The sequence below is a fragment of the Convolutriloba macropyga genome, chromosome 7, assembly GCF_964194025.1.
Source record: "Convolutriloba macropyga chromosome 7, txConMacr16.3, whole genome shotgun sequence".
NCBI lineage: Eukaryota > Metazoa > Xenacoelomorpha > Acoela > Convolutidae > Convolutriloba > Convolutriloba macropyga.
In genome coordinates, this window is record NC_134474.1 from 24,416,592 (window position 1) to 24,442,363 (window position 25,772).

Sequence of the window (25,772 nt, forward strand, 5' to 3'; positions counted from 1 at the left end):
TTTGACAATTGCTTACTGTAGGGTTTGTAGGCGTAATGGAATTTTTTGAAGATCTTAACTTCACGAATTTTAGCTTTTTTTGACCAAAATTGCATTTTTTTAAAATTTTCCTTAACATTTTGTCATTATTCGAGGTTTTTCAGCCCCAGGGTTCAGACAACATCCTCAAGGGATTGATGATAAGTTTTGCTACATAGTTTGTGGTAAGTGAATGGTTTTCAACATTTCAACATCACGAATTTTAGCAATTGTTTGGTAAAACTTGAATTTTTTTTTCAAATTTTTTCGAAATTTTTTGTCATTATCCAAGTTTTTCCAGCCTCAAGAACCAGGAAACCTCCTCTGGGCTTTGATGATAGGTTAATGAAGTTTCTTTTTTGGCCGTAGAATAGTTTTAAACTTTTTGATATCACAAATTTTATCGATTTTTTCGACTTTTTTTGTTTTTTTATAGGTTTATTCAGACTCAAGAGCCAAGGAACCTCCTCTAGAGTTTGATAATAAGTTTTTGTATAGTTTCTAGATGCATTGGAGTTTGTACATGCGTTGAATGCATTAAAGGTTCTACCATTTAACGGGTTTTAGCATTTTTTGAAAAGTTTTTGGCAATCTTCATGTTTTTTGAAATTGTTTGTCATTGTTTCTAGGCTTTTAGTGACTCAAATGCCAAGAAACCTCCTTCGAGGTGTAATAGTAAGCTGCTGCTTAATTTCTGGAGTTAATGAATGCTTATCTTTATTTTAATGACTCGAGTTTTCGCAATTTTTTGATAAAACTTAATTTTAAAAATATTTGAAAAATTGTTATGTTCCAAGTGTATGGACCTTTAAGAGCCAGTGAAACTGTTTAAGGCTTGAAATAGGGATACTGGATAGTCTCTTGAGACAATGAAATGGTGTTCTGAAGATAATAATATCACAAATTTCGGCAAGATTTTGATAAAATTTCCAATTGTTTTTAATAGCCGCACTGCGATAGCTGGGGCTATTATTAGCCTGCTCTTGGTTTTTTTTTATTTCGTCGTCGCGAATTTTGTTACGACCATATGCCGTCACAACCACTTGAAATCTGCTTTTTGTTCATTCGTTCATGCAATTTCAACTGAAGAAGTGCGTGTGTGACGTCATTTTTCGCTCTTAGTGGAGCGAGTTTTTTTGTTCATTCGCGAGATTAAATTTTTGGTCATACTTGACTTACCTCACTCTCATAAATGACTTCATCACTTTGAAATTGACTTTTATTTACTTTAATTCAAAGAGATAAGGTCAAATGGGTGTGTGTCACTCTAAATGAAGGTCATTTGAGAGCCGGTTATAGAGGCAGCAAAAACTTATACAGATTTTTAACCAAAAGATGGCATATCATCCTTCAATGAAAAGAATTTTTTGGTGTCCCTTTTACTGATTTTTTTTAGACTGCAGATCTATGAAGCTATCGCGGTTATTTTCTGGCAATCTGCCCGCTATGTTATTAAATTTTTAAATATTTTTATCCTTTTCTGAGTTTAACGATCATTACTGGCCAACGAAGCTTTTTAAGTCTTGCATATGGGTTACAAGACAAAAATCCAGAGATAAAAATTGTTTTTGAACATTTTCTTTAGTGCGAAATACGGAAACTTTTATATGATTTAGTTACTAACAAGGCTAGAAAACTTGAGGTTGTGGAGTCGAATCTCATCATGGAAAAAATTCCTAGCTCTCTTTCTCTGTGTTGGCTGGCGTTTCTTTCCTTCTTTTTCTCGCTCACGTTTAATCTCACTCTCTCTCTCTCTCTCTCTCTCTCTCTCTCTCTCTCTCCTTAACTCTTTTTGTTGATGCCGCACTTCAGCGGCTGTTATGTGGCGCGACGTCATCGTCTATTACCCTAATCTCAGGCCCCTTCAATCAAGCTAAAGCTAACCTCACTAAACAGTGGCTAGGTACTGACGAAACCAACCGCTCGCCGGTCATTTGAAAGCAATTCGCCCGACGTTAGTCGGTTATGTTTTACTTGTGTTGTTTCTCTTGAGTCTTTTTAATATGATACATACGTTTTCTAGTTGCGCCTTTTAAAGTTGCTTGTTGTCATAATCGGGCAGTTAATGCTTTTTTAAATCAATTTGACAAAATTCTGGGTCCTAAAGTGTTAATGAGCATGTTTTTGCGCCCTTTTTATTAATATTTCTGTTTTCTTGTCATAGATAACATATTTGATGGTTTGCTAATGAGGCATAATTGAACATAATTAATGGTTGAGTTAACTGCTGCTAGTTTATATGACTTTAACATTACTTTTTTCAAAAATTTGATTTTGCTACCAGTTGTTTTAATTTTTGTTTTGTCATTTAATCTCCATAGGGACAGGTCTTGTAGGTACTACTTGGGGTTACTTGAATCGATTTAATTTGTTCTGTTCGAAATTAATGTTTTCTATGAATTTGATAGAATATATTTCAATACATTTTGTCTAGAATTTTTCAAGAATTTAGTCTTATTAATGACAGGTCTCATGGCTGCTTATGACGATTAAATTAATCGAATTGGTTATTTCAGAACGTAGATTTGGTTTCTGTGTTTTATACACTATTTGTTTTCAAAAATTAGCAGCCTGTTTTGACACTTTTTTAAAAAAAAACTAAAAGCTGATTCCTGAGTCTTGCAAGCTTTTGTAGTTTCTCTTACGGATTTGGTCAACTTATCAGCTCCAACTTTTTCATTGACTGAGATACTGTTATTTTTCGAAATAATCAGGTAATTTTGAGAGTTTTGCCATTAAACTGCTAAAACGTAAAGTATTTTATGATTTCTCAGCGGTTATGGTATGCTGTGGTTAAAGATTTAGGCATGAAGCAATATGGTCTTTTACTTGCAAGCCCATGCATTTCAAAAATTTTTATTTTTACACAGTTGGTTTTTACCATATTTGCCTCCTTCACTTTTTGTCATTAGCTTCCACAGTGTTAACCTTTTTTGCTCTCGAATGAAGTTCGAAGCATTTATTCTGAACTTGTTGGTCTTTTGCGTGCAAAACTTGACCGTTTCAACTTTTCGAGTGACTTTTGCGCCCTTGACTTTTTGAGCTTTGAGCCATCTAAATTTCTCTCTCATTGAACCTTTTGAGCAACTGAACTCAATTAATGGCAGTTTACTACTACAAGCCAAATGAAGAACGCCAGAATTGGTAATTTTTTCAATGTTTAGTGGTATGTATAACCTCTAATGACGTCATTTGAAGCCCTCCTTAGTGAATTTAGTTACCCCCAGACTGAAGCAGGCTGCAATAGATTTGAGCTACCACTAGTTGTTATAAGGCAATTCTTGCTACCTTAGTCGGTTATCGTTTTTGACAATTTAAGGACGAGTAAAGTCTTTATTTTAATAATCTGATGCTAATATTATTTATTTTTAAATCTTGGAAAAAGAAATTAACATTGTTTTTAGTTTTTTTAGCGTTTTTGCGCAGATAGGGTCGTTTGAATTGTTTGCAGTCCTAGTTTGATATTAATGTGAAAATATTAGTTGTCAGGCCTTTAGTGAATTAAATTTTTTGGAATGTAATTCAGGACTTGTCCTGCTGTTTTTTGTTTCGTCCATTTTTGGTACGACCATATGACGTCACAATTACTTCATATCTGCTTTTTGTTCATTCTTTCATGCAATTTTAACTGAACGGTGCTTTTGGCGTCATTTTTCACTCTTAGTGAAGATTGTTTTGTGTTTATTTGCTTGATTAAATTTTTAGTCACACATGCCTTACCTCACTCAAAATTGACTTCCTCACTCTGAAATTGACTTTTCTTTACTTTAATTCAGAGATAAGGTCATGTGAGTGCGTGTCACTCTAAGTGAAGGATTTTTACGACTAGCTAATGTAAGCAGCAATAAGTTAAACAGATTCTTGATCAAAATATAACATCTCAGCATTTGAGAAAAAAGTTTCTTTTTTGGTGTTTCTTTTACTTTCCTTTTGAGACTGCGGATCTACGAAGCTATTGCGGCTATTTTCTGACAATTTGCCAGCTATGTTGTTGATTATCAGTCCCCATATTATCAGCCGGCTACTAAAGCGGGCCTTTTTTTACGTCGAAAAAAAAGATCGATTCGCTTTACCTTAGTTCACAGCTTGTTTTGCGTGAAATATTTTTGGCTTCTTCTGGCTAGTTTTAATCCTCTCATTTTGATCGAAGTGCTTTTAAACAGCAGTTACTCAGTAAAACAATTGAGAATCAATCGAGTTGGTATCGAAAAACTAATTCACAAATAGAAATAAACACCGACAAGTTTAGATGACCAATATTTGAACTTCGTTCTTATAAGTCGTAGTTGCCTTCTCTAATGCTTATTGGTTTTGTTACTTGTCCCTTTATCCTCTTCTTAAAAGACAGGAGTGTGGTTAACTGCTAAATGACATTGAAAATAGTTCTCACGTTAAAAATCTTTTTGTAAATTCATTTTTAATTTTGTTATTTTTTGTTCTTTCAATCCCCATTGGGGTAAGGGGAATCGATACCGGCTATTTTTGTGCACTCTGTCGGTTATGGTTCAATGTCTATAATCAGTTCTCTTCTGAATGTAGTTTTTTTTTGACAGTTATGACTTTTCGACTGCGCCGAGATTTCTTTGTTAATAGCTGCGGTAGAGAAAACAGCGATATATTGTCCTTCTGGCTTTTTATGTCATTTTTGTTAAGACCATATGACGTCCCGCTTCATCTAGAAAAAATAAGAATTGTTGTTTATCAGCTCATATATCCAGCTTCTAAGTCATATCCAGCATCTGAATTTAAGGCTTGTAAGTCTTTTTCGCAGCTACATTGGACACTGTGCTCGCTATGTTTTCCCGTTGTTTTAATTGTTAGAATAAAGATAAACAGTTTTAATGATCGTTATCATCAAGAACATTTTCTGAAGTTCAAGGTGAGCTTTGCGAATAATAGTTTGCAAATTTTGCTTCATCCGAGTGTTTTTGTTTAGTTCGTATTTTTCTTCCTATTTTTTGTTGTAAAAAACTGGTGTTCGTGACGGATATATTGAATCCAAAATTTAATAGCGAAATTGTTATTCATTATATAACTGATTAGTATAGGTTTTTAATTGCTCTTGAACGAAGTTCAGAGCAATTTTTGAAAACGTGTGTGTCTTCTTTTATGCAAAATTTTCGCTTGACAATTTCGCGCTTTTCTTCTAGAACATTCTTTGACTTCTCGAGTGACTTTTTCACGCTTTCGTTCATCATTTTTGAGTGAGCTCTAGTGCTTCGAAGTTGCTAATATTAAATCGGTTGCAGCAGAGCTAAATTAAGTGACTCGTAGCACAGTGGTTAGTGGGGGTGGCCATGGATCGAGAGGTCAGTGGTTCGGAACCCGGTGGGGGAAAACTTTTTTGCACCAATTAAGAAAAATTGATATAGACTAAAAGACCATGAATTAAACTGCCTCGCCTGTCGTTCAAGAGCAATTCTTCCGACGTTTGTCGGTTTATGTTTAGTACTATTTTTTTTTGTTGTGAAAGTAGAATAATTCAATGACCGCCCATTTTGTCGATTATTATGGCAGTTTTTAAATGCAACAAATTGTGATTTTAAAAAAACTGATTTTTTGCTGGTTTTCAAAGATACCTTGAATTTTTAATAAGAGCCAGTGATAGCTGAGCCAGTCTTATGGGTTTTTTATTTGATCAGGATTTTTGTTGCGGCCATATGATGTCATGCTCACTGCAAATCAGCTTTTGCTCATTCATTCATGCAAGTGTTGTGTCCATGGCGTCATTTTTTACTCACCTTAGCTAAGTCTTTGATCATGCGGGTGAATAACTTGTTGGTCGCAATTGACTTACGTCACTATCAAAATGATCTTTTTTTACAAAAAAAATGAGTAGTTGAGCTCAAATGAGGTTGTTTCATTCTAAAGAAATTTATTTGAGTGCGGTTTCTGAAATCAAGATTTAAGGCTAAGACTTCAGTTTGTCTCTTTCTATGTGTTTAGATCTTATTTCTTTCATTGGTATTTTGACTACAGTTCTAGGCACCTCTCGGAACCATTTTCTGGCAAAGACAGCTATGTTCTGTTATCTGCTTTTTGACGAGGGTAGATAGGATTTATTTCTATTTGGCGAAATCTGCCGTCTACTTTTTGAATTGATACCATGCAGAATTTTGGTCTGCTGGGTAATGTTTTGGCTTCTTTAACGTTCTGCACTAACTCTCTTGAAGCTTGTGATGGATAGAATATAACGCTCCCAGCGAGGCCACACTATTATTGGATGCAAATTTTGTTTTAAATAACTGCGGTCATCTACTCAAAGGGCTATTATTTAGGCTCTCTCGTCTTTTTTAAGACTCGAATAGGCCTTATGGTTCTCTGTTCTTTGAGAAGTGAGCAAGCAAAATACCGAAAGTTCAGGGAGGGATTAGAGTTTGAAAAAGGTAATTCAGTAGAAAATCCGGAGAGGGTTTATATTGTTCACTCTTTTGAATTAGAACGAAAAATATATTTCAATTTTTCATTTTCTTTCAATTTCTTTTTCATTTTGAAAGTTTACTAATAAGTTACTATAGACTGAAGTAAAAACATTCTGATTTTGAGATTTTTTGTGTCTTTTGTCCCATTGTATTATTTTATTACATTTAGCGCATTAAATTTCTTAGGGTATGCGGCTACTTGATTAGTAAGCTTGTCCTCCAATTAAGAGGTAGAATTTGCTTTTTAAACAAATCTAATGAAACTGCGGTTTACTATAGAACACTTTTCGACGGTGGCCGTATTGGCCGACAGGGCGTTTAGCCGACAACCAAAAATTGAGAAATTTAACCGACAATTTCGATAAAATGAGCAATAAAACTTATTCTAAAGATGTGATTGGCCAATTTGAAACACTATTTCGTAAGCGGACAAATATACAGCAGTTTTTTCATGAACTAGTGTAACGAAGGTCTACCCATGATCGGACCGTATTTTACCGCATCTGGCCATGCCTCGCTGGCCATGGCCATGCCTCGCGCGCCATGGCCATGCCTTAGCAGCCCGTGGGACTTGATATGAATCTATCACAACCGAACAACTGATTTATGGACCAATTATGGACTTTTATTACCAATTATGAAAAAACTGTCGGCTAAATTTCTCATTTTTTCCTTGTCGGCTAAACGCCCTGTCGGCCAATTTTCCTAGCACCCTTTTCGACACTTGTATAAAATTCAGCTGCTCAATTTCTACCTCTTTATTTTTCTACCTAATTCGATACCAACATCAGCCAGGCGTCAACGGCGGCTGTTTTCCGGCAATGTGCCGGCTATGTCGTAAACTGCCTTTGCTCTGAGTAATGATTTCTGTCGTTTGAGTTGTCTTTGAACTCACAAGAATGTTTTTCTATTATAAAATAGCTAATCTATTTTAAAATTGGTCGCTGCTGCATTTTTCTGAGCCTGGAAATGAAACCGATTATGTAGGTATCATAGTGATTGTAATGATAAATAATGTTATATAGCCTCTTTTTGTGGGACGAATTGTTTGAGGCAACAAAAAGATCAAAAAATGTTAAAGTTCATTAAACTTAAGCTGTATTCAAGATTAATTGAGCAACTAGGTTATCGATTTAATAATAACGTGTTTTTTTCAGCAACATACAGGGCGCGTGTTCCGTCTGCAGTTTGACGAGTTCCAAATAGTCAGCAGTTCTCACGATGACACTATTATCATTTGGGACTTCCTCGAAGGGCGGGAAGAAGGGAATGATAACGACAACACCAATGAAAACAGTAACCTTTCCCAAAGCCAGCAGGTGGGTGCACTTGCGCCCGCGCCCCTTGCCCCAAATACCTATGTACCCAACGCAGCACCAACAACCACCTCGCCCACTAGTGTGAGCAACTCGGCCCAGGGTACCACGTTACAAGTTAGTACCGTTACTAGATGAATCAGTGTTGAACTTTTTTGAGTTTTATCAAATTGAGAATTCTAATCCCACAAAAAAATGTTTCCATAAGCAATGGCCCTATTTATTGTGCAAGGTGGCGCATAAGCTATTAAATTTTCCATATACTTATTAATAGCCGCCCTCATCGTCTCAGCCGGCTATTATAGCTCTCCTAATTTTTTACAATTCAAAGAATTTGAATTGTATTGGGGCGCTGTCTTTTTTTACGACACGAAGAGGAGTATTGTTTTTCTTAAGGTTTTTTTACCGGAAGTACTATTCGTTCAGACGCTGTTTTGACCTAGAAGCGAAAGTGAGTAAAATTGCCGTGTGAACTAATTTTTTCTGAGCGAGAGAAGTTTTTTGATCTTGCGCTGCGTTTAATGAATGACTTTTTGACTTTTTGAAAAGTAGTTTTTGACTGAATGGCACATATAGATATCCGTTTTAAGCCGTTTTTTCGTGTAAGTGCCCCAATTTTTTTTGCTGGTAATTTGGTTTTTGTAAATAGTTTTTATTCGATGCTATGTTGAAAAGTAAACCTCGAAAATTGATATCACAGTGTTTTGGAGAGCCGGAAAATGCGTTTCAAGTTCAAAATTGGCACATATTTCTTGATTTTTTTTGTTAATTTTTGGCTTTTTTCTATTAATTTCTTTTTTTTTCAGATCTTTCAGCCGTCTTTTTGTCAAAAATCAAGATAATATGGCAACTTCTTTTTCATAATTCATATATTCAACGCCTCTTTCTACCTCCGTGTAATTTTGTTCTCATAAAATTTACATATGCTAATCCGATTTTGGTAGTTTTTTCCAATTTTTGTCAGTTTTCTTGTTTTTTTGGTTATAATTACTAGAAATAGTCTTTTTGTTCAACATCAGGGACCTTAATTTCGTTTCAATCCAAAATCAATCATTTTTTGTCGTTAAGTTTTTGAAATCCAGTTAAATTCTTTTTTCATAAATGCAGTCTTAAAAGTTTTTTGACCATTTTTTTGCAAAATTTTTCAATGTATTGTATGCTTGAATTCTGCTTTTTTTCTTTGTTTTGTTCTGTTCAGAAGGATCAATCTTCATCTCGCGTTGTCAATTCTATGTCTCGAATGCTGACCAATTAAATGTATTCGTTTTTCTTGATTTTTTAAATTGATTTTTAACTTTCAAAAATCAAGAATTAGCCTTTTTATTACGGCGTCCCTTAAATTGTGTCCATATTCTTCACATTTTTGTATTATTCTAGTTTTTTCCTGGCACCTACATTTATATTCGTTATTATTATTCAGTTGTTTGAAAATTGAATGATTTCGCTTTTTCTCGGATTTTCGTCATTTCTTTGGTTTGCAATTGATTTCATTTAACATAAAGCAGTACTGAGAGTTTTCTACAAAGCAGTTTTCAAATTTTCTACTTATTACTATTTATTACCATTTTTTTCCTGCCTTGGTTTTGGTTTTAAACGATTTTTTGCCGTTGGATTTTATTAAGTTGCTTATGTCTTTTCAATGATTAATTTTATTTTTGATTTAGTGTTAAATCATGCTGACCAGCATATAAACTACAAGGTAGAAGTATGTGTTGTATTTGACTTAAGTGCAGTGATTAGAAATCTAATGGTATTGGTTTTCTGATTCTTTAAATTTGCGCATTCTTTTTTGAAAAGTTCAACTTATATTCTCAGATTATTATCTGCCGTTTCCTTTGGCGATCTTTTTTTGATTAGAATCATGAATTATTTTAGTGCAATTGATAGCCCTGTCAGTTTCTTTTTAGCCGATCAGTGTTTTGACCTTTCTAGATAAATCGGACTTTTCTAACGATATCAACTTTTCTAATCTAATAATATAAAATTTTGCTGCATTTTGTTTCTCTTGGTGACAGTGGTCTAAATTTCATCAAATTTCAGATCGGACCTGGGGAGCTAATTATTGTATGGTTTAGTACATAAAGTAATGACTTCAGTTGCAATTACTTCAGTTTTGACGCTTCGAGTCGCTTCCGGAATTGTTCCGGCTATGTTTTTTAAGATCTGTTCACACATTTTGATGATTTTTGAAGTCAAATTGGAGTAGTGATTTTGATCACGCTGAAAGAGGAAGTGGAGTGAAAAAGCGAGTGGTTTTGCGGCGTGAAATTTTTTGCTCTAATTTTGAAGTAGATTGAGAAAACAGTGTTTGAACAAAAATTCGCTTTCTCGCTATTGGTTTTTTGTTCACATGCGGCAATTTCACTTTGATTTCTACTGTTTTTTTATTTTTTCGATGGATTTTTTTCTAAATGGTTTTTCCAATCCATTTATAGTCCGTTATGGGTCTAGTTTTCTGTTTAGTCAATGAAAGTTCTTTGAATTGTACGTCAGGACTTGTCCTGCTACGTTTTTTCACTTCGCCGAACAAAAAAATGTTTTGCTTTACCTCATTTTGCCGCTTTTTCAACATTTTGTTTGAAATCTTTTTGACTTCTCTAGGCTAGTTTCTCTCTTTTCGCATTCTGCTAAAAGTCGTTTTGAACATCAGTTGCTCAGCAAAGCAATTCAAAATGAACAGAGTCAGTATGAAAAATTGGAGTCAGAAATAGAATCCCAATTTTAGATGCCCGCTATTCGAACGTCGTTCCTATAAGTCTTAGTCACCATCTCTAATGCTTATTGGTATTGATAGTAGCCCCTGTAGCCTCTCTCTAAGAAACAGAAGTATGTTCAACTACGAAATGCCATCAAAATAAATCGGACTTAAAAAATGTTTTTGTACAAAAATCTTTTTTTTTCAATATCTTGTATTCTTTCAATCCCAACCATGCTTATTTGAATCAACGGCGGCTTTTTTCTGGCAATCTGCCGGGTATGTCGTATCATTCGGGACGTAAGAGTTCCAAAGATAGAATTTTTATATCGAATCCAGACTTTCCTATAAAGAGCTCTCTGCATTTTAATTGAAATATCGCAACATAAGTTTGAAATGTGCGGATGGTGGATTATCTGCAGCATTTTTCAAATTTTTGCTAATTCAGGCATCTGCCACTGGCAACACGAATCCACAGTCGGGATCCAATTCAACCTCTGGAACCCATTTTCCACCCAGACCCCCCAGTCTAAACGGATCCCTCTCTCCGCCCCTCTCGCCCACACACGATATGGCCTCGTGACGTCAAAAGCCTAGGATGACGTCATACTTTAGAAGACTCAGTTACTATACGTCACTACGATGCCGTCTTGGCGTCCTAGTTTAATCCCGAAACCACTCCTGTCACCATTCGATTAATACAAATAAACGGCATTTGATTCGTAGAACAGCTTCATTTATCCTCCTCGTAATTTAGCAGTTACTGATATGAAGAGTGATCTTTCAGAACGACCAATTGATTGCGAATTTCGAAGGCGCAACCATTTTTGCTCTCGGAATTCGCTTTAGTTTGTCTATGTGGGATCAATTAGAATATATCACATCTTTTAAAGCTTGACGAACAATACCAAATGTTGAAAGGCTGCAGTTTTAACGAACGCGTTTCGAATTCTTCATTTTGAGAAGTGCGAATGAGAAGTTACGAGAATTTGGACTGCTTTTAAACTTGAAATAATCCGTACATAAACGGGTTTTACAGTTCCTGGAAACACCTGCCGATGATGATGATTACTATGTAGATGTTGTTTATTTGAACCAATCCAGCTATCCTATTTCATCTGACGACAGTGGCGCCATCCTATTCTCTTCCCCCTCCCTCATTCGAAAGACGCCGTGCCGCCACTACGCTTATTTCTCATTCATTCTTTGGTTCTTCTGTTCACACGTTGCAAATAACTTACGTCTCACTCTTCTCAAATTTAATTGTTGTTGTTTTATCAGTTTTTAAGATATAAGTTAATGTAAATGTTATAGTAAAAGCAGACTACGGCGTTATCGATGAGTGTTAAATGGTTTATTCCAATAAACGTTTTTTATTACCTAGTTTTCGAAACCAGTTTAAGTTAGATTAAATAGCAACCAAATGATTTACGTAGTATGAAATAAGGATAATTAGAAATGCAGGTTTACGCGTGATGTTGGCTCACCGATTCGTTCTCAACTTCAGCAATCATATGTATGGAGCGTAAAATGGCTATAGCTTTTCGAAATTGTTAGGATTATTGCGGAGATTGCTCTCGCGATTTTCACGTTCGACTTCTGACTTACTCACTGTTTCAACTGAATGGATTTTAAATTCTTTCACGCATTGAATTACGCAATGTGAATACGCTCAAAGTCAAAAAAACAAAATCAAAAGAAGCGGGATAAACCAATAAAGCCCGGTCATTAAGTCATAGTGCATTAGGTTATCAAAGTTCATTAAAGCGATTGCTAACCGATATTATCATTAAGCTTAATACCCTTCAGGTTAGAAGCTAAAGTAAGTATAGCTTTAGAATCTAACTGAAGCTGCACACTGAATTAGAACACTTTTTGAAACTTTTGGAAAAATTTTGTCAATATCAATCTCATTTTTTCTGTTTCAATCTTGATGTGCGTCTAGCTCGTCAACGGTGGCTATTTTCCGGCAATCTGCCGGCTATGTTTTCCCATTTCCTATCTGTCCGATTGGACGTTTCATCTAACAAACCGGATAAACGAGTAATAAAGACAGAGTTTTTGTAATACCAATTTTTCGTCTGACCTTTTTTTATCTGATCATTCGACTTTTCATCCTCAAAAAAGGAATGTACAGGTGAAGCCGTTTGAAGGGAGGTTCATAAGAGTGTGCCCCCCCACGCACACACCCCCACTGAACCTTAAATTAATTCAACTTTAGCTAACTCCGTACGCTGGTCCCGACCTCTCACTCAATCCACCCGTAACCCGGACGGACGCTCACCCCAATTTTTAACCTTTTTATTCAAAACATGCTGAAAAAAGCTCACCCTTACAATTGGAATGACGGGGTGGAACAATTAAGGTAGAGTTCATAGTCCTACTCTAGGTTTAATTCCTTCTTCGGCCATTCTACTGATTGGATGAGCAGTTTCTGGGCAAGCTCAAAGGAACCGAGGCAATGTTGACAGTCGAATTCAAAAATTGTTATTGTATAAAACATAGCTTCAGATACCTGCCATATAAACTGCAATTTTTATCCTATGATTAAGAAGCAATAGTAAGCTTAATACATGTAAGTCTAATACTAAAATAAAACTTACTAAAAGACTTTTTGTAGGAAGACAATCAATTTTTACTAGCTGCTGTCTTCTCAGCTGGCTATTATTGCGGCGCTAATTTTGTTTTACAATCCAAGGGATTTATATTATTTGGGGGCGCGGATTAATTGCTCTCAAACAAAGTTCGTACCAATTATATTGGACCTGCTGGCCTGTATTAATGAGATTTTCCGTACCACCAACTTTTCGTCTGACTATTTGATTTTTCGTCCCCGGAAACGGGATAAACAGGACGAGTCTTGAGAGCATTGTGTTCTCATTGAGCCTCACGTCTCACTGTTCTCTTAACTATATGCTTCACCGAAAAAAAGAACAGTTAACAGTCCCGCACCGCTTCTTCCCCTTTCCCCACATTACCCCCATACTAGATCACACTCGCGACTTCATCCGTACTCCATACCATTCGACTCGTAACTCCGCAGGCTCGCCCGCTCTCGCTCACCCCAATTCCCCTCAGTTAAGCTAAGCTAGCCTCCCTAAGCCATAGCTAGCAACTGATGAAGCCAACAGCTCGCCAGCCTTTGCACTTAGTCTCAATAATGGATTTCTACTGCAAAAAAATTGATCCATGTAAAAGTTTTTATGCTTCCGAACCATTTGTTTCCGAACAGTTGCAGCATTTTTTTAGGAAATCTTTTGTTTGTTGTTAATTGCTCTTGAACGCAGTTCATAGCGATTATTGTAAACGTGTGTCTTTTTTATGCAAATTTTTTGGCTTGACAATTTTGCGCTTTTCTTGAACATTCTTTGACTTCTCAAGTGACTTTTTCACGCTTTTGTTCATCATTTTTGAATGATCTCTAGTGCTCCGAAGTAAAGCTTGTTGCTAATATAAAATCGGTTGCAGTAGAAAAATTAAGTGACTCGTAGCGCAGTGGTTAGTGCGGGTGGCCGTGGAGCGGTAGGTCAGTGGTTCGAATCACGGTGTGCTCGGGGTTTTTTGCACCCATAAAGAAAAATTGATCGATACTAAAGACCATGAATTAAATTGCCTCGCTTGTCGTTCAAGAGAAATTCTTCCGACATTTGTTGGTTTATGTCTATTTTTGTCAGTCCTGCTCGTGGTGTAATTCATGAAGGAATTGCTTTGAATTTATAGATTTATATACATTCGTTAATTAGTATGATGTGCTTAAAGATTATAGTCACATGTTTCGGAATATAGTCACGTGTTTTAAAGTCGTCCACGTCAAAAATGAGATCTTATTAGAAACTTTTTCTGCTCTGATCTTTTTTTAGTAGCCGCACAGTGATAGCTGGGGCTATTATTGGCCTGCTCCTGGTTTTTTACAATTCAAAGAATTTGAATTGTTTTGGGGCGCTGTCTTTTTTTTAAGATCTGTTCACACGTTTTCATGATTTTTGAAGTCCAATTGGAGTACTGATTTTGGTCACGCCGAAGCAGGAAGTAGAGCGAAAAGTAAGTGGTTTTGCGGCGTAAAATTTTTTCGCTCTAATTATTAAGTAGAGTGATGAAACGGTGTTTGAACAAAAATTCGCTTTCTCGCTGGTGGTTTTTTCACATGCGGCAATTTCACTTTGATTTTTACTGTTTTTGTTTTTTCGATTGGATTTTTTCTAATTGGTTTTGCCAAACCATTCATAGTTTATTCTAGGACTAGTTTTTTGTCAGAATCAATTTTACATTTTACTGTTTTTTGTTTTTTCGATTGGATTTTTTCTAATTGGTTTTGCCAAACCATTCATAGTTTTTTCTAGGACTAGTTTTTTGTCAGAATCAATTCTACATTTCTCATTAGTGGTTTTTTTTCGCTAGCGGAATTTTGACATTGATTTTCAGTTTTTCTATTTTTGTTTTGCTTTTTTATCTGATTTTCGAGAAAGGTTTTTCCGAATTCACTCATAGTCCTACGTGTAGTTTTTTGTTTAGTCAATGAAATTTTTCTGAATTGTACGTCAGGACTTGTCCTGCTATGTTTTTTTTATTTCGTCGCGATTTTTGTTACGACCATCTGACATCACAACCACTTTAAATCTGCTTTTTGTTCATTCGTTCAGTCAATTTCAACTGACGTGCGTGCGTGACGTCATTTTTCGCTCTTAGTGGAGCAAGTTTTTTGTTCATTCGCGTGATTAAATTTTTGGTCACACGACTTACCTCACTCTCAAATGACTTTCTCACTTTGAAAGTTTTTTACGTCAATTCAAACAGATGAGGTCAAATGGATATGTGTCACTCTAAACGAAGGTTATCTTAGAGCAGCTAATAGAGGCAGCAAAAACTTTTAAAGATTTTTAATCAAAATATAACATATCAGCCTGCGATGAAAAGACGAATTTTTTTTGGTCTGTCCTTTTTACTGATGTTTTCGAGACTGCAGATCTCCGAAGCTATTGCGGCTATTTTCTGGCGATCTGCCAGCTGTGTTTTGTGTCCGTGCGGTCTTGTGCTCTCCTGAAAATCAGCTATTAGTTTTTTTTATTTCGATAGTTAGATCTAATTCAGGACTTGTGCTGCAATGTTTTTTTACTTCGTCAAATACTTGTGTTTTTTTGTTTTACCTTATTTTACAGCTTCTGAAACATTTTGCGTAGATACTTCGTTGATTTCTGTTGGCTTTTCATTCTGCGTTAGGTGATTTTGCGTAGATACTTTTTGATTTCCGTAGGAGGATGGCAGTTATTTTTACCAAATTATTCTATGACCAAACAATTAAATGAAAAGTGCAAACGGGATGAAACGGTAAATACCCGTTTTTGATGACCAGTAATTGAACTTTGTGCAGTCTCGGTTGAAATGTTTGATGTTTATTTGTATTGATGCTATTATGTGAATTGTATCTAAGAAACTAAAGGTTTTTTATTTGCAAAGTCCATTCAAATTAGCTGGCACTTTAAAAAAGTTTTTAACGATCAGTTGTTTGTTTTTCAATCTGAATCAGGTTTTTGGGAATCAATTTCCGCTATTTTCTGGCATTCTGCCGATAATGTTCTCGTTTGTTTCCTATTGCTTGTCCAATCTCCTTGGACCGACAGGAAGCAATCGCGGGTATCTACTAGAATCATGCCGGGTTTGTCTTGTACATATTTTGAGGACCGATATTCTCTACCCCAGGATTTTATACAAGGGGTTGTCTGATTTTTCTAGGGTGCTGCTTTTAAAATTAAACGGTGACTTTGTAATTGCCCTCAAAAGGTTTTTAGCGATTACTGGAGACGTGCGCGTCTTTTTAAAAGCCATGTTTTGATTGAACGAATCGACTGTTCGACTGAGTTCTTTTAAATTAACCTCTTGACATGAAGATTGGCTGTAATCACATTTTTTAGTAATTGAACTCAATTTAATACAAGTTCTATTAAATGTCATGAAATTGAGTCACAATTCGTTTCTTTTTCTGGGTCGAGCAGATCTTCGCCAATCGGATTAAGAATTGACAATTGGTAAAGTTATCAGTTCCTCTATTGTAACGTTTTGATGATTCTTGTTGAAGCTCAATATTCAATGTTTCAATTCTTCTTAATTTAACTTCTTTTGCATTGTTTGATTTCTAATTTTAGCTCGTGTAAGAAGTTCTATAAGAGGCTCGTATAAGAAGATTTCTATCTTTAGCTCGTACAAGAACCACGATAATTTACCGCTGAAACCAAAGTGTGAATTCACTGTTGTCAAATCGATCTTATAAGTTGATCAATATTATAGACCCCGAAACAACAAACTGCAACTAAAATTTCTGAGATAGAACTAAAATTGTTAAGACATTGGAAAAAATGGCGTAAAGACCAGGGAGTAACTTTGAATTCCTTTCAATACCGGATTAGAATCCAGAACAGTTTAATACGCGAACTACAACCCATCAACGAATACGGAAAAAGATAGAGAAAAATTCCAATTTCACAAAAAGGAAGTAGTATAGAAAAAATGCGGAAATGGTATAACCAAATACAAAATTCCAATTTGAAGGAAAATAGTTTCAGAATATGACAAGAGAAGGATTGTTTGCCAGCAACTAATTTGAAGTTCTATCTTTCTAACAAAAAACAAAGTAACATAAGTAAGAGGGTCTCAATCCGAAGTATTTTGTGTCTATATAAACCTATTTACCCATAAGTATTTATATACCTAATATCATATTTATAAACAAAATATTTTGTCCATGCGTCTATGTTATCATTGAAAAAGTTTTTTGTGCAAATAGGCCTAGAAAAAAGCATCACAACTTCTTGCAAAAGACCGCTTTTTCGAAAACAGTTTAGGAGCTGAAGATGCATGTACCTTGTTTTTTGCTTTGAAGTAGATAGTGTTCAATCACATACACACATATATAAAGAAAACAACAACACAGTATAAAAATTGTTATATTGTAGATAGATATCGAAGTTTGGGAATCTTCAATGTTTCAAAATGTAAAGCAAGAAAGAACACAGCAATTACAGTCAAACACAGCATTTACAGTCAAACACAGCAATTACAGTTCTACTTCAGAGGGCACATTAAAGATAAGACAAAACTTCGGATTTAGGTTCTTCGTTGCAAAGAAGATTTAAACGCCAAGTGGTAGCTTCCAGTGTCAAAAGTCGGTACGAAAAATGTTTGAATTTATTTTTACTTAAAAAATTGACGCTCTCTGACTATGCGCAAAGCCCAACACACCCAACCAATTTAAGGATAGAAGATTCTCAGACCATACCTTCACTAATATCATTACCAACAACAGCAAACTCGGCTCTGGGAAATGTTTGCTCCATCATCATAACACATGAATCTTTATTCGAAAATTAGAAAAAAAAATAATCCTTTATCTGCATATAGGCTGACCATAAAAAGAACTCTCATTCATTACGCTGCATACAGTTGGAAGAATACTAAACAAATAACATACAACGGAATTAGAAAGAGCAGCTTTTTCCAACCTCAAGTAACACTGAATAGTATTGTGCGCAACAATACAGGGGTCCTCTTTGATAGTGCAGTTTATGTTTGCTGAGAAACTGATATGCGAACTAATTAAGCCCTAAGCAAGAATTATTGCCAGAGAAGAAAAATGATAATCTGAACAACTCAAAACAGCAATAAGACGGAAACAAATGGCACCAAAAACAAAATCAAGGAGATTTTGATCCAACAAATCTTGAGACGTGAGGTTGAGTGGGACTCAGCAGTCAATTTCCTTGAGGAACAACATCAGCCCGATGATGTTGACGTTCTTCAATTCACGCATTACGCCCTTCTGGAAGATAAGGCATGTTTGGAGAAGCTTCTGAATGATGTCTCCGAGTTACCCTTACAACCAAGGAGAACACTACACTTGCCGAACGCTCAGGTTAACGCACAATGACATTGCTCAATTGGAAGAAAATTCTAAACGGTTTGACTAAATCAAAGGTTAACACAGTTGATGCTTCAGGAGGCAATCCTATTACAAAAACATCATTGTATGTGCCTTCAGCAATTTTATTCGAGCAGATACACAAGGCACAATAAAGATAAAGCCCAAAATCACACGGTACAATTTACGCAACAGACATAGTTCTTCTAATAACTCGAGAGAAACATTAGTTGAGAATCATATGTTTGCACAATGCAATCTCTATCACATCAACAAGACTCCTGTCCGACATTTACCGATAGAAACAATACCAGTTGTCCTGTCTCAAAAAAAATTGGGCTCAGCATTAATAGATACCAATCATTAAATTTTTCAAAATGACACCGATAATTCTTCCTCTGACAGTCAGCGAAGAAAGGGCAGAGATTCAATTGCGTCGAATAAATCTTGCAAGTTTGGACAAATTGTAGACATTACAGCAAATGACAGCACAGGAATTAGTAACCAATCAAAAGATTGGAACAGGAACAGTTTACAACAGGTGTTTTCTTGTACAATTGTTGAGCAGACCTCCAATAGTCAACCTAAAGAATCAAACAAAGGAAACGAACAACCCTGACCTTTGCGTGCGAACCCAAAGCAATCTACATGACGAGCTCTTCAAACAAAATTGGCAAAATCAATTCAGCGAACCATTTCAGGTTGTGAAATCCAATAAAAACAATCAAAATCGCTAATCAACATCAATACTACATCGCTCAGAAAAACTTAGTCATCAGCAGAGTGGCAACTCAGAAATTCAAAAAGCTCAAAAATTATTACAGAATGTCCCTCACAGGACAGCTGCGACAACAGCGACAGCGATTAAGGGAGAAACCAAAAACGCTTTGGTTGCCAAGGTTTCTTCAAAGAACGAAGCATCCAAAATACAATTTTTGGGGGAAAACAGCTCAAGCGACAGACAACACAACAGAAAAACTGCCTAACAAATTCACCAACTCCTGCTTCAAATAAACAAACAAACAATGGATAGAAACAATTTCTCATCCGATAATCGGAATCAACCTGGTTACAATGAGAACAGCATGTTCACACAGAAACCTACAGCCGTCCAACAGTATCAGTAGACACAACTGACACGGAAAAACAAGCAAGGTCTTGCCGCAAACAATCTCATGCAATACACGAAATCATAGAGATCAGGTTGGAGATATACAAAGACAGCTCCAATGTCAGACAACCCAATGTTCACTTCGAATCTGCTACACAATCACCTGAAAATCACAAACCAATTCTACCAACGAACATTTTCGCAAATATTTCACATCAAATCAGAGATACCCGCACATAAACATCACTTTGCCAGAGACACAATTGAGGACATACAATGGAGACCCCCTCAAATGGCACGAGTGGTGTTCTTATTTCAAATCAGCAATACATGATGTGTCCCTTTCGGACCCACAGAAAATCAACTATCTCCAAAACGCTCTCACATCGCACAAGAGAAAGCGTTTTTGGATACTCCTATTTTGGGAATTTTACAAAAATGCCATAACTGAACTCGAGAGAAGATTTGGAAGACCGCAAGTTTTTATTGCGGCGCATCTCAACAAACTGGAACACTGGCTCAAGCCTTTGAACAGCAGACTCAGACAGCTTCATTTAATTAGTGCAAACTTTTCTTCACGAGTTTACGCCGGACCTGCAGTCATCCGTCGGTCACATAGTAGCCAAAGAAAAACTGTCTCCTTCAATGATAATAAAGTGGAACAAAAATGACATCCGTAAAGAACTTGTTATTCCAAACTTGAATCATTTCAATGATAGGATAGACAAGTATGCCAAAGCGTGCGAAGATATGCCACGCACTCATAACAAAATTTCATTCTTTGAGAGGACACGACTACGTGAAATTTCTGAACAAAGTTTCAGCGCCAAAAAGAATTGTCTGTTTTGTTCACAATTTTTTATTGAACAATAACAACAGTTTTTGAGTGAAAATGTGTACGACAGATAATTGACAGTGCGACAACTGCACTTATGCCCTAATGGTCTTTCTGAGCATCCAAAAAGACGATGCAACAGTAAATACAGATACCAGGTCGACAATTATAACGGCTTTCATCACTCAACAATACGCCGTAAGGTTTTCAACGCAACATAGGCAACTATTCAAGGAAAAAGCCAATCAACATTTGGATATCGACACAGTGGGTGTAACTTGAACAAAAACCAGTTCAATTTCACAAACTACAGTTCTTCGTGGAGCAGAAATTCCAGCTGCACTAACCCCAACTACAATTACCATACTAGACAATATGGTAGCAGTAATTATAACCGACAACGCAGCAGAAGCCGATACAACTAAAACAGCAGCAGCAGCAAGAGCAATAGCAACAACAACACGAATGGTAACAATAACAATAGTAACAGGTACAACAGACATAACTGGAACTTCATTACTGGCAATCACATTAAGTGCGCAATTTATTCAATTTTCAGCAACAGCAGCCATGTTCAGGAAACTTGAATAAACAATATCAGCACTCAACATCAAAATTTGATTCAAATTTTCTCAGGCAGCAATAACCGACACCAGAACGACACTTACAGTAATAACGAGCCGAGTAGTTGGATTCGACCACATGCTCAGCTCTAAGGAATACCTTAAAGAGTATTTTCGGAGACAGTCTCCATAAAAACATACGCTCTCCTTGACAGTGGAAGTGACAATACGCAAATTACCAAGACAATTGCAGAAGCTTTAGGAATTCGCGATAGGAAATCTGTTGCCATCCCCGTAGCATCGCTATATCAAGAGCACACAATAGAAACAGCAAATTTTTCTTGGGATTGGAGCTATAGACAGCAGCAGACCTATCATTAACCTACCAGTGTTTGAGACTTCTACCACAGACTTTCAAATGCCTACGGTGCCAATTCAGATGCTCAACAGCGTTTGTAAGGAATTCGGTCATTTAAGCGGTATCAACTCCGCAATTCAGAGACAACGAAATACGTATTCTGATGGGAGCCGATGCTTTTACAGCAGCAGTTCCACTCAAGTGCCCAATCGGACCACCGGCAGCACTGTACGAGTTCTCATTCATTTAGGATGGACAATAACAGGAGTAGTCCCAAACAAGTATAGACATAATAGAGAAAAGAAATGCAATCTTAACATAACCTTGTTCAATAGAATTAAGTCAGAAGCGACAACCGTGGACGAAAACATGCTCCAATTATTTTGGACCTTTGAAGGAACCAGTACACCAAAAACATGAACTATTACAATAAACCAAGAAGACAAAAAAGCGCTACAAATTTTCGAGGATACAGTGAAAAATAATAGAGAGGAGAGAGGTATAAGATTGCAACTACCCTGTAATTAAAACATACATTTATCTAGCAGGAGGTTTCTAGCAAAATCCCAACTACGATCATTGGAAAAACAGCTCAATGAAGACAGACAGTTAGGTCACACTTAACAGCTTAATACAGAACGATATTGTAAACCGTTACGTTGAGGAGACGGACCGAGAACCTTCCCCAGTATGCAACCAATTGTGGTATCTTGCTCATCATCCAGTAAAGCACAAGCAAACGAAAAAGATTCGTCGTGTAACAAACGCAGCATCCAATTAGAAAGGACGTTCATTGAATAAAGCGCTTCTAACTGGACCATATCTTCTCTGCAATTTAGTTGGGCTCCTACTACACTACTACCCTTTTGACAGTTTGCCATAGCAGTTGCCGGAGATTTAGACGCCATGTTTGTGCAAATAGCTGTACGGAAAGAAGATCAAAACGAATTAAGAATTCTACAAAAACAACGCCGAAACAATCTACAAATACAAGCATCTCTTATTTGGTGCAACCTGCTCGCCCTCTTGTGCTGTCTATAAAAGTCAAAAATATGCCATCGATAATCAACACTTATCGCCTGAAGCCAGGTAATCAATAATGAATAATTGCTACATGGACTACTTACAGAGTTTCAAGACAGCAGACGAAGCAATTGAACAGACAACATGCATCAAAAAGGCACTAAAAAGGGAGAGATCAACTTAAGCATTTCTTCAGCTACGATTTGAGTTTTCCTTTAATTGACTACACTGAAGGAGATAAAGCATTGACGCAACGAGTTCTGGGACAGACGCGGGTTGTCAAAAATGACACCTTCCTATTTAGGAAGCCCAATCTAGACATCAAAATTGAAAGAATACAACAAAGACAACTCTTGTCAATAGCAGCTTCGCTTTTCGACCCATTGGGAATGATAACGCCATTTGCACTACGAATTCGAAGCCTTCTTCACGCGGTCATTAACCAAGGCAAAAAATGGAACCAAGAAGTACCAGCCGAATTTTATATTTGACCTGCACAAATGGATTTACGAATTCAACAGCATGCGAGAAATTACGACAAAAAGGTGACTCGTAACAAGACCAAAGACCAGTCAGCAGCTTCATGTCTTTGCAGATGCGTCAAATATAGCATCCTCGGTGGTTATTTACTTGAGATCTACAAAAACTGAAGGAAATGTGAATGTGAGTTATGTCATTAGCAAATCCAGAGTAGCCCCATAAAGCAAACAATTACACCTAAACTTGAATTAGAGGCAGCCAAAATGGAAGCCGAGTTAGCTAGTTTTGTAGTCGCTAAATTGGCATAAATTTTCTCCTCAGTTCGCTTCTGGACGGATAGGAACATTAGGATGGATAAAGTCAGACAAACGACAAAAAGTTTTCGTAGCTAACCGTGTCAATAAAGTTTTGGAACACTATAAAGCCGGGTGATGGAAACATATACCCGGAAAATTCAACCCTGCGGACCATCGAACCAGAGATTTGAAACCGTCAGAGATCGAAGAGAAGTGGCTACCAGGAACAAAATGTCTTTTTCAAGACCCTGAACATTGGAGCTTTGATCAAACAATACTTTTAACAACGATCAATTTAATATTACCTAAATGTATGAACCCAGTCGCAAAGCCAGCGGAATTTTAAAATTGGAAACGACTGCTCTGAAGGATAAGAACCGTGTACAAAGCAACAAACATTTTACGAAAAAGAAACACTAAACAGCCAGAATGAAGCTCAATATTACCTGATAAAGATTTCACAACAGAACAGTTTTAGAAAAGCAATTATTAGAATTCAAACTGGACAAAAACTGCAACCATGGGATGCAGACCGGGCGATATTTTCTTACCTGTATGGAATGCCGGTCAACCAGCAGCTTTAGACTTAACCGTCACTTCTCCCTTGCTATCAAGTCTCATTATAAATGCGTCGGAGAAGAGTGGTTTTGCACTGTCAGCTGCTGAGGACAAGAAGTATGAACAGTACGCCCAGAAATGTAGTGAAGTTGGAATTCAATTCATTCCTCTGGCTTTCGAAACGTTTGAAGGATTTTCAGAGGCAGTTCGTAAGACCCTCAAACGAATCGCTACTCTAGCTGATAACAGAAGTTTGCAGCCGGCGGGGTTGTCGGTAGTCTTCAGTAGGTTATCTCAATCAGTCTCTGCTACAGCAATTCGGGGTTCTGCAATCATGCTCCCTGCAAGGGGTGCAAGATTATACACATATGAAAATCTTTGAATCCTTGTTCCAGAAGTTAAGAGGCGAGTCGGCCTTGAGAAAAGTGTCATCCATGAGCGGGGACCATCTATACTGATAAATTTTATGACTCGCCCAATGAGTGGGGAGCTCCAAATTTAATGCTTTACCATACGATTTGTAACTCAGTAGCGGATGAAATGTGATTGCCCAGAACAGGAAGTTTTAGCTCAAACAATTTTTCCAAGAAGGAAGCGAGTGTGATTGCATTGGTGGTTCGAGTTGAACTCATGATAATAAAAATGATCGTTTATGAAACAAGATTTTCTAATTTCAGTTTCGTTGTTCAAAAAAATCACTTTGCCTAAAGAAACATCACTGACTACTTTTAAATCGACATTCTACGAAAATCAAATTTTATTTCTCATTTTATTACAGATTCTGATTTAATAACAAATTACGCATTCTATTACAATTTACAGCTGCACGTTCTGAAGTATTGCTACGGTTTTTAATTCTTGCCCAAGTTTTGAGTTCAAAGGAGGGTTAGATACACTGGAGTTACTTTAAGTGCTTTAAATTTTGCTTCACTGGTCTGAAAAGTGCGGTTCGATTGAGCAAAGGAAGCGACCTTTCAGTGTTAATGCGCAACTCTTTTTTGATCTCTGCTTTTTTTGCGTTTTCCTGTTTGACCTAGTTTAGTTGAGTCAGCCATTTGATCGATAAAATGTCACTTTTTTAAATAGTTTTGCTGACTGCAATTTATGAATGTTTTGAACTTGAGTTTGCTTCGTACTAAGATCTGCAACAGAAAAAATAGTAATTTAGCTTATGCTGAATCTTTGTATTGTTTGTTTTTTTACTATATTAAGAAAAACAACGAAAATCAGTCAATTGTTCACAAAAACTTTAAACCGTGATAACTCGAAAACAATCTGTGAATATATATTATATATATATATATATATATATATATATATATATATATTCTGGACGGGCTTTCTAGTGATACCTTTTACAACCCTCTACGATGAATATATCGATCGGCCAAAATTGACTGAACAAAAAAAAATTGGATTATGCAGTTGCTCCCCCACTAAAGTGGGTTGGAACAATTATTTCTAGCTTGATGTAACGGTGTTTTGGGGCTTGCAACAAGTTTTGGTGTCATAAGATCGGCTCAGTTTTCTTCCCCAATGTGTTTTTATAGCATTGTTAATTTTTGCGAGGTTGAGGCCTCTAAAATCTGCCAATGTATTCCTACTGTTGTTCACCAAGCTGCCTCCTGTGTTCTAATTGGTATCAATTCTGTTTTGTCCACGTATTCAGAGCTTTATTTCCTTTTTGTTGCGATTGTTAACCGTACAGATATGAAAATTGTTTATTTAATTCTTGTTGATGTATATATATGATATCAGAAGGAGTCTAAGACCCCACTAATAACTGTGACTGGGCGTTTGAGTTTGAAGCAATGTGTTCCCTATTACGAATTCTTCAAAACCGCCAACTTGCTATAACTACCTTTTCAAATGCGTGCACTAAGAACCTTTTATATTATCACAGAACCCAAAAGTAACGATTTTAAACAAATAGGACATTCTAAACACTGCGATCACGCAAAACCAATTTATATTTTTAATCAGCAATTCTCAGGTTTTTTTTCAATATTACGTGTAAACCTTTGCGTTGTGCTGAACAATTTTGCGACATAGTTTAATAAGACGGAGAAAAATAGTTTTGACGAAAAAAGTTGAGCTATCGGGATATATCTACATAAGTTGTTTTGCCGAAAAAATCTTAAATAAAGAATCCTCCATATATCAGCAATTGACGAATTACATCGCTTTG

The 25,772-nt window shown here is 36.4% G+C and overlaps 1 protein-coding gene across 1 annotated transcript in view; it reads left to right on the forward strand.

Annotated features, from left to right (window-relative positions):
- LOC142342711 (F-box and WD repeat domain-containing 11-B-like) overlaps positions 1–11,830 on the forward strand; it is a 192,004-nt gene extending 180,174 nt beyond the window's left edge. The window contains exons 10-11 of the mRNA XM_075394228.1: positions 7,598–7,873; positions 10,900–11,830. Of these exons, the coding sequence (XP_075250343.1) occupies positions 7,598–7,873; positions 10,900–11,034 (411 nt within the window). The 3' untranslated portion in view covers positions 11,035–11,830. The remainder of the gene's footprint in view (positions 1–7,597; positions 7,874–10,899) is intronic.
- The last annotated feature ends 13,942 nt before the right edge of the window (positions 11,831–25,772 follow it).